This window comes from Staurois parvus, unplaced genomic scaffold (genome assembly GCF_062004578.1).
Source record: "Staurois parvus isolate SC_StPar_1 unplaced genomic scaffold, SC_StPar_1.0 ptg000221l, whole genome shotgun sequence".
In the NCBI taxonomy this organism is placed as follows: domain Eukaryota; kingdom Metazoa; phylum Chordata; class Amphibia; order Anura; family Ranidae; genus Staurois; species Staurois parvus.
Genome location: NW_028318017.1, coordinates 2,660,530 through 2,670,774, shown reverse-complemented (window position 1 = coordinate 2,670,774; position 10,245 = coordinate 2,660,530). Strand labels below are relative to the sequence as shown.

The following is a 10,245-nucleotide window of genomic DNA, read 5'->3' as shown; positions in this document are numbered from 1 at the left end:
AACTGTGATAATGTTTCCAGTCGAATGGTCTGGCAAGGTACAAATTCAGGTTTGCGGCAATGTACTGATCAGCATAAAGATTGCTTTGGTCCACAATGAAATCATATAGTTAAAGAAAATAAAAAATGGGGGGTTGTTAACTGCTTCCTGACCGCCCTATATTAGAAATACTGCTACAGGGTGGCAGGGCTGCGCAAAATCATGTATATATGTGATTTTGCATTTCCGGGTAGGGGGCACAACCTGCGCCGCCATTGGAGGATACAGATGTTGATCACCGGGTCCCAGCTGGAGATTCCCTGCAGACATCCGGTGACAGGGGAGAGACCTATCTGTAAACAAACTACACAGGTCTCTCTCCTGCCAGCAGTAACATGCTGCTGTGTATTTCTCTGCATCATTTTCATTTATGTAAAGCATTGCATGACCGTGCAATTGTCAGTTAAAGTAACACAGCACCGTATCGCAAAAAATGGCCTGGTCAGGAAGGGGGGAAAATCCTCTGAAGGGTAAGTGGTTAAATTGGCTGTTTTCACCATAATTTTGGGTTGGGCTATGAATGGGAGAAGTACAGGTGCTGCTGAATTTGGAGACTGCCAATCACAATTTGCAAGCACCTCTGGACACTATGGGCCCCATGGGCCTGTGTTCAAATTCTTGGTGGCTGGGGAACACTACTAGTGCTTGCCACCTCACCAACTTGGACTGCACGTCAGAGACTTGCTACGTCAACATGATACTGCAGTGCTGGTGTGTAAAAGACCAGGATGTACTAGGCTGCTGGTGCCCGCCAGCTCACCAAAAGGTAGTGCAGCGCTAATACTGGCACTCTGCTGCATATGAGAATAATCCTGCATTTCTAACACCTCAGCAACCTTGGCATGGGGTCAGGTATTCCTGACCTTAGCAAGGACCTCTTCTCCATCATCTGAGCTCCCTGTCAGGATGCCACTGCTTTCTATAGGTTTGTGTTCTGTGCCTGATTCTGACAGTGGGGCTTCCCCTTTGATCTCATCTGACATACTCAGAATCCTGTAGGCCTCTTCACTAGTGTACCTTTCTTTGAACATTTTGGCCATTAAATTTACAGATACCTAGTGAGCATAACCATCAAAAAAGCTCCTGGCTGTCAGGGACTGCTTGATCTGCTACAAATAAAATATACCTGCTAGTGCTAGCAGTGATCAGGCCTGATTCTGCTAATGCTGTGGTTTTGTGTACAATGTATCAGAAGTGACAGTGATCTACTGACACTGCACTTATTGAGGGGGCTGAATGCAAGTTCTGGAAGATATTAAGGCTGATCCTGCTAACGCTGCATTTTTTAAAAAACGATACTATTGGGGACGCTAGTATAGTTCTGGTCAAAGATACTAATTTATTTAGAAACTATACTAGCAATGGCAGTTATAGTGTGTGTGTGATAATGTGGAGGGCAATCTGATGCAGTCTGGGAGGGACACTGACGCTGATCCTATCTGATATCACCTGTAACTATAATACAGTGATCAGCAAAAAACTCTGTACACTGTACTAATGACACTGGTGACAGGGTAGTGAAAACGGTTAACTGAAGGGTGATCAAGGGGTTAAATGTGCCTAACTAGATCTTTGTAAGTGTAGGTGTGCTGTTTGTACTCACACAGGTCTGATCTCTTCTCTCTCTGATCTGAAAATGGCTCCTGAAGAGAAGATCTGTGTGGCTCCTGTGTCTGTGTCTACAGATATGGTCACAGGCTGATCTCTGAATCAGTACAGGTAATCAGCAGGTCCAGGCCATGAATCAATTGCCTGGACCTCATAATCGACTTATTCTGTACCGAATGACAGCACAGTCAGGGGGGTGGGCTTGCAAGCATACATGTATGTGATCTGGGGCAGCGGGACTGCCCTGCTGCAGTATAAGTGTGGTGGGCGGTCCTGAACTGGGCAAAGTGGTTGTAAAGGCTCAAGGTTTTTTATCTTCATGCATTCTGTGTGCAGCAGCTCCCCCAGCCCCCTCAATACTTACCTGAGCCTCATCACAATCCAGCGATGTGAACAACCTCGGCTGTGCTGGGTCTCTGCCTCTTCATTGGCTGAGACAGCAAGCGGGAGCCATTGGCTCCTGTCATAGCCAGTCAGCCAATGAGGAGAAAGAGGGGGCGTGGTCAGGCCATGGCTCTATGTGTGAATGGACACATGGAGCAGCAGGTGCCCCCATAGCCAGTTTATTGCTGTGGGGGCACCCGATAGGAGGGATGGGCCAGGAGAGCCTGTGGGGGACCTGAGAAGCAGAGGTTCCCCACTGCTATGTGCAAAACCACTGCAAACAGCATGGGAGTATAACATGTTTGTTCTTTTCCCCCAAAAAAGTGAACCTTTAGAATTTCTTTAAATTCAGTTTATTTGCCGACGATCTTTTGCTAACTTTGGTCCAAAGCAACACCTCGCTGCCAGTCCTATTCTCTATACTCCATACATTTCCCTTTCCTCTGTAAAACAGAATTATAGTTTCCTTGGCCCACCTCCTACATGAATTATTTGGGCATTCATCTCCCTCGCTCGTACAACACACTCCATTAGGCCAACTACATCCCACTTTCAAATACTTGAGAGTCCTACTTCTGTCCTGGACTCATCTTCACCTCTCCTGGATAAGGAGGATTAGTGATGGAAAAATGACAATTTTACCAAAACTCCTTTACTTATTCTGTACTCTTCCCCATCCCCACCCCCATCAATCTCCATCTCCTCCTATACTCTGCAATCTTTTTAAAATCAGGTCTTGTGATTCAATGAATCTCAAGATATACTATATTTATACATAAGGAACAAGGAGGTTTGGGTGTTCCAAATTTTACTAAATATTTTTTGGTGCAAAGATTGCCCCACTAACCTCCCTTTACACTCAAACATGCCCCCTTATGGGCTGACTTAGAAGCATTGCTCTGTTCTCAACCTCTCATCGTTCACTCCCATGGCTTCCTCCAAAATCCAGACCTCTGTCTATCAGCCTCTTGATGGGTCACACACTCTGCGCCTGGAACTCTAATAAATATTCCAGCAACTTAATATCACCTCACTTGCCTCTCTTTCCTCTTTTGGGAGATCCAATATTTCCTCAGAGTTTAGAGTCTGCTACTGCATTTCACAGGTGGGGTTCCCACAACTTACATTACATCTACTCTTTTATTGCCGGTTGCTCTGTATACACCCAGAAGGAAATTTACAAAAAATACCAAGCCCCACCCACTGAACTTTTTTGTTTCCTCCAAATTAAACACTGGATGACTACCATAATTACTAACTACTAAAGATCTTTCAACTCAACTCTCCTTGTTTGAACATATCTGCCAATGCACTCCTCTTGCCATCAAACTTACCTCAATTATCACAACTGAATGATCTTAAAAGTCCTAGAGTCCCGGCCCCCCAGGACACCTGTTGGGAGGTAACCTTGATTATGAGTTAACCTTAGACCTGTATACTAGGGGAGTAGTGCAGACTTACAGGAACTAATAGTGCTGTTTGGTCTACTCTGCCCTTCATCCACTGGGCCCACAATGGATGGCTTGGTTTACCCCAGTACTACAGCTGTACCACCCCATTGTCCCCCCCATCTTGTGAATATCATTGGTGGGGTTAGGGTATGATCAGGACTACATTTATATATCCTCACTGTAAAAGGTCAGAGACATTTATTCTGTGTTTGAAGGAAATAGTGACTGTTGACAACACGCGACCCTTTTGTTTATTTGATGATTGTATTTTGATATGAGAATAATGTGAACGGTTTTCTACATGTGTAACTATTGGATTATTTACACCTCTACTGAAAATCTAATAAAAACCATTAGAAAAGAAAAGTCCAAGAGGCCACACCTATGTCCATAAGGGGGAACATGACCTTAAAGGCACTAGGGACAGGGAAGACTGGATACAGATTTGGACCACGATAGGCTCCTGCTCTATCAACACACTTGCTCTCAATTTGGGCTTTAAATCCATCTCCAGGTGGTCTATGTTCCAACCTTTTTAGTGCACCTTTGCCCTATCTCTTCCAACACCTCTTTTCAGGGATGTTCCCACCCAGGGGACATACTTCATACATGGTGGTCATGCTCCATGCTTTCCTGATTTTGGACAAAGGTCCTAAAACAGTTACAAATGTTACTAATCTGCCTCTTTCCTAGGAACCCTTGGTACGTCTTATGGCATTTAAAACCCTCAGGCCTCACGAGATCCCAATTTAAATTGGCTATAAATGTTTTACTAGCGGTGAAACAAAGACTTGGAAACAAGAGCTTGGCCCCCTCGTTGAAGTCCATCTTAGCATAGATTTCATCTAACAAAGATGCTTAATAAGAAAATCTTAAAACCTGGGCCCCGTGAATACATTACACTCACCCCTCCATGTCCCCTGACACCTACACACTGCTATAGGCATTGAGGCCCCAGGTTTCTGGTAAGAGGTCCCCGATGTCCTCCTTCTGTTCTCCTTTTTGTCTTAGAGCCTTCTAATTCCCTTCCCTCTTCCTTTTCTCTCAGCCCCCTGACCTGGGAGGCCTTGGTTACTGGGTATCTTGCCTATCCTCTGTGCAGGACCCGACTCTCACACCCAGTCCAAGAGAGTCTCCCAAATTATGGCTAACTCAAGAATTACCCTCTTCCTCTTTTTCTCTTCTTCCCTTACTATCCTCTTATTGCCATTCTTACAATGTGTATCGTTATTGTAAACCCGATCTTGTAACACGCCGCGCTCATTGATCTTTATATCCATCACTTGTATTCTCTTGTATGATTTACGGATGCACGCTGGAATTGTTTTCATGGGTTGGTTACTTCTGAATATTTGTACGAGTTGCACAATGTATCCTACAAAACTTTAATAAAAACTTACTGCAAGTGAAAGTTAGTTGGACAAATGTGAGGAGCATTTGCCCCGCCGAGATACATTCTGGCCATCATTTATTTTACACAATGATTTCCTATGATGGTCAGCTCCATCTAGTGGCCTCAATGCAGTATTTTCCTGAAATCCCTCTGTAATATGGAGGTTTGTTAGCTCCTGTGGTAGATGTTTGTAAGTGAGTCCACGTCAGACAAGACTTGCGGTTTATCGGCACGGTGGCCCACTTTTATTAAGAAGGAAAATAAAAGTCTTTACACCATAAGGTTTCCCACGCAGGGGATTGTCCAGTTTTGTCAATACATCAGATAACTGAAAATGCTAGCTCACCTGGCTACACTTCAGCAGCACCACTGATCTTTACACTGGTCCCCCAGACTAGGACTTCTTCAGGACTACTCAGCCTTGGATGCAGCACCTCACTACACAGGTCAACTCCTGGCCTCTGAATTGGGTTCCCCAGATCCCCTCAAGCTCCATTGACTTCTGGACTCTGTCCAGCCCCCTGGACTCACAAGTCACTTCAGGTCCCCCAGACTCTTGGAGCTGTCCTGACTTTCCCAGTCCTTGGGCAAGGAATCCCACCTCACAAGGGATGCAGTCTCCAGCAAGAACCCCCAACTCTCCTGACAGGGTCCTTTCTCCAAATGGCAGAAGACCTGGCCTATAATGATCCTGCCCACCTATGTACTCACACAGGCTGCAGGCATCTAGCAAAGCCTGGACATGGGACTGAAGGTCTTGTCCTCGTCAAGAATCTCTGGAATCTTCAAGCTCCAGGTCCCGACCCGGAACTACCAAATCTATTGAAAACCTAGAACAGAGTTTTCTCTGCTCACAAAATACATGTTGGAGCTTCTCAAACAGCAGCCAGGAGGACCTGGTGTCATTGTCACAGTGGCAGGACCTCACACTTCCATCAGACCTCCAAGTGTTTGTGAGAGCTTACGCTAGAACATTGACTCCATTTTTATTCTTCTCCTGCTATCAATGGCCAACCCGGTCCCACACTTCATCCACGTCTTTGGTGACCTCTGATCTCCTTATGACCTGTTTCTTCCATGATGAAGATCAGCCATGGAGTATATCTGAGGTGTATAGCAGGGTGTGTTTCTTTCCCACCTGACAGCTGTGAAGTCCAGCAACATTCATCTAGAAGACATTTCCCACACTGAAGGCACTAATACACCTCGAGGGTTGTGTGGGATCCCTGATGTACAGGAAGACAGGACTTCAGTGAGGAACATTTCCCTCACTCAGGACAGGAATGTGGCTTTTCCCATATGTGAGATCTTTACTGTATAACAAGTTTTGATTTTTGTACGAAAAAATTTCCCACACTCAGAATAGGAATAGTTTCTTTTTCTTGTGTAATCTCTGATGATTACAATGAAGGAAATAAGGATTTGATCCCCTGCTGATTTTGAATGTTTGCCCCCTCACAAAGAAATGATCGGTCTGAAAATTGAATGTTCAGTATATTGTAACACTGAGAGACAGAATAGCAACAAATAATTCAAAAGAAATGCATGTCTAACAAATGATGACTGATTTGCATGTTCATGAGGGAAATAAGTATTTGATCCCCTTCACAAAACATGACTTAGTACTTGGTGGCAAATCTAAGTTTGGTGGCTGACGTTTGGCAACTTGAACTTTCAGCTCCCCCCACAGATTTAATTGGATTAAGGTCTGGAGACTGGTTAGGTCACTCCAGGACCTTAATGTACTTCTTCTTGAGCAGCTCCTTTGTTGCCTTGGCCATGTGTTTTGGGTCATTGTCATGCTGGAACACCCATCCATGACCCATTTTCAATGCCCTGGCTGAGGGAAGAAGGTTCTCACCCAAGATTTGATGGTACCTTGCCCCGTCCATTGATCCTTTGATGTGGTGCAGTTGTCCTGTCCCCTTAGCAGAAAAACACACCCAAAGCAGAATGTTTCCACCACGTTTGACAGTTGGGATGGTGTTCTTGGGGTCATAGGCAGCATTCCTCCTCCTCCAAACACGGCGAGTTGAGTTGATGCCAAAGAGCTGGATTTTGGTCTCATCTGACCACAACTCTTTCCACCAGTCCTCCTCTGCATCATTCAGATGTTCAGTGGCAAACTTCAGACGGTCCTGGACATGTGCTTTCTTGAGCAGAAGGACCTTGCGGGCACTTCAGGATTTCAGTCCTTGTCGGCATAGTGTGTTACTAATTGTTTTCTTGGTGACTGTGGTCCCAGGTGCCTGGAGATCACTGACAAGATCCTCACGTGTAGTTCTGGGATGATTCCTCACTGTTCTCATGATCATTGACACTCCACGAGGTGAGATCTTGCATGGTGCACCAGACCTAGGGAGACTGACACTTGTTTTGTGTTTCTTCCATTTGTGAATGATTGCACCAACTGTTGTCACCTTCTCACCAAGCTGCTTGGCCATAGTTTGGTAGCCCAGTCCAGCCTTGTGTAGGTCTACAATCTTGTCCCTGACATCCTTGGACAGCTCTTTGGTCTTTGCCATGGTGGAGAGTTTGGAATCTGATGGTTTGATTGCTCCCGTGGACAGGTGTCTTTTATACAACTAACAAAATGAGATTAGCAGCACTCCCTTTAAGAGACTGCTTCTAATCTCAGATCGTTACCTGTATGAAAGACACCTGGTAGCCAGAAATCCTGCTGAATGATAGGGGATGAAATACTTATTGCCCTCATGAACATGCAAATCAGTCATTTGTTAGACATGCACTTCTGCTGAATTTGTTGTTGCTATTCTGTCTCTCAGTGTTACAATACACCTACTATTTGATTTTTAGACCGATCATTTCTTTGTAAGTGTGCAAATATTAATAATCAGCAGGGGATCAAATACTTATTTCCTTCACTGTATAAAGATTGCACTTAGCTGAAAAACATTTCTTGCACTCAGGAAATGAATATGTTTTTTTCCCCTGTGTGAGACATCTGATGCTTGACAAGATCTGATTTTTGTACAAAACATTTCCTGCACTCAGAACAGGAAAACGGCTTCTTCCCCGTGTGAGATCTTAGATGTCTGCAAAAACTGGACTGCTGTGAAAAACATTTCCCACACTCAGGACAGGAATACGGCTTCTCCCCTGTGTGAGATCTCAGATGTTTGTGAAGATTGGACTTCACTGAAAAACATTTACCACACTCAGAACAGGAAAACGGCTTTTCCCCTGTGTGAGATCTCAGATGTTTGCGAAGACTGGACTTCACTGAAAAACATTTCCCACACTCAGAACAGGAAAAAGCCGTCTCCCCTGTGTGCATTCTCAGATGGTTATGAAGACTGGACTTCTCTGAAAAACATTTCCCACACTCAGGACAGGAATATGGCTTCTCACCTGTGTGAAGCCTTTGATGTGTTTTAAGATTAGACTTTTGTGAAAAACATTTCCCGCACTCAGGACAGGAATACGGCTTCTCCCCTGTGTGAGATCTCTGATGTTTGTAAAGAATAGACTTCACTGAAAAACATTTCCCGCACTCAGGACAGGAATGTGGCTGATCCCCTGTGTGAGATCTTTTATGCACGTTAAGATGGTATTTAGAACAGAAATCCTTCTCGCACTCAGTACAGGGAAACCTCTTCCCTGTTGGAAGGCCGGCCCGGTCCCGCAAAGTCTGAGGTTCCTCAGGATACGAGGAATCCGATGGTCCATCTACACTGGGTGGTGCCAGAGGGACATTGGAGGGAGCCGGGTTTTCTCCTGGAATATACTGTGTGATGTCCTCATCTTCTACTTTCCAGTCTGGAGACAAAGTGAGACAATCCTCAGAGGTTTTCCTCATCTCCCGGCCATGGACTAAAATACAAAGACAAAGAGGATTACTAGACAGGAGCTGATTGGTTCCCCCAAACCAGGACTCCGCCCACATCAGGCAGCTTGGTCTCTGAGGACCTTACAATTCCACCCTCAAGGGAACTAGGAAATGGCTCCTCTGATCTCCTACCAGGTCATTTCTTTATTCATGGACCTTAGTCAGAGAGTGAGGAAACAACCAGAACTGTCTTTTATAGGAGGGACAGTGATGAGGGGATTATAGGACGAGGGTCCCCACCCCCTCTATCACTCATCACCATCTTCCCAACACAAGAAGTACTGCACTTCCTTATTTAGTCCATAATTTAGTCATGAACAGTGGGGCTGAGCCCCACCAGAGGTCAGAGAGTGAGGATGGGGGGAGAACAACCAAGATGAAGACTGGACTGATTCTGAAGACCACCATCATTTGGTTATTGACTCCTCCATATTATGTGTATATATAGCAGTGGGGGGAGGGTGGAGAGCAGAAGTCAGGACTATGTAATGTACAACAGAGTATATAGTGCCGGGGTCAGGAGTTTGTAATGTTCAACATAGATTATATAGTGCCGGGGTCAGGAGTTTGTAATGTACAACATAGAGTATATAGTGCCGGGGTCAGGAGTATGTAATGTACAATATAAATTATACAGTATAAGGGTCAGGACTCATAATATTGGTATTCAGTAATCAGTGGAAGATTAAATGTTTCCTGTAGACAAGTTGCAGAGATCCCACACCGCTGCCTTCCATCTCCTGAGACTGCACTCAGTGACTTGGGTCTGAGACTATACAGACATATCCCTCCACCCGGCACAGCCAGCAGACCACAGAGCAAGGAACCCTGGGAGAATTGTTCTGTCAGAGATCTTGCTAGATTCAGGATATGGGGTAGAAGGCTCGAAGCACAGGCCCCAGGTGCTGAGGTTATGAATCAACATTTTGCTGCCAGCTGAACCCCAGAATCTCCATAAATCCAGTCTAGATACATAAATTGTGTCTGCAGCACAGAGAAGGAAGATTATCCGAGAGAAATCCAGGAATACAGGACGGGGAACACAGCTCAAAAAAGTGACCAGGGGATTACAGGCTGATATCACCCAGTCCCCGCCCTACTCTGGACCAATCAGTGAGCAGTATGGGTGGAGGAATGGATTTAGTGTTCATGACCCACCTGTGCTGATCTCTGTAGGAGTGTCCTCCTCTATAAATGTCCCCGTTATTCCATCCTCCTCCATAGACTGCTGATCATCCCTCACATACGCCTCTTCTTCTTCTGCTTTCACCTCAAATTCTATATCGATTGGATCTCCACTCTAAATCAAGGAAATGAGAGAAAATATCATCTGTAAAATATAACCTGTATTATTATAACATCACATAAACAATCCACACATTGACTCCATGAGTCTATTATTTATAAGCTCCGTCCCATCAACCTTGTAATGGTGAGGGATGGTGTGATCTTCCTGTGTTGAATCCCGGGAATACAGAGGACGGGGACATCTCTCTGGTGGGTTCCTGGTATTAGGTGGC

The 10,245-nt window shown here is 45.1% G+C and overlaps 1 protein-coding gene across 1 annotated transcript in view; it reads right to left on the bottom strand.

The window, feature by feature from the left end:
- Nucleotides 1-5,091: 5,091 nt before the first annotated feature.
- Nucleotides 5,092-10,245, bottom strand: part of LOC149460775 (uncharacterized) — an 83,697-nt gene continuing 78,543 nt past the window's right edge. Inside the window, exon 4 of the mRNA XM_089679240.1 lies at nucleotides 5,092-8,415. Within this exon, the coding sequence (XP_089535366.1) occupies nucleotides 7,802-8,415 (614 nt within the window). The 3' untranslated portion in view covers nucleotides 5,092-7,801. The remainder of the gene's footprint in view (nucleotides 8,416-10,245) is intronic.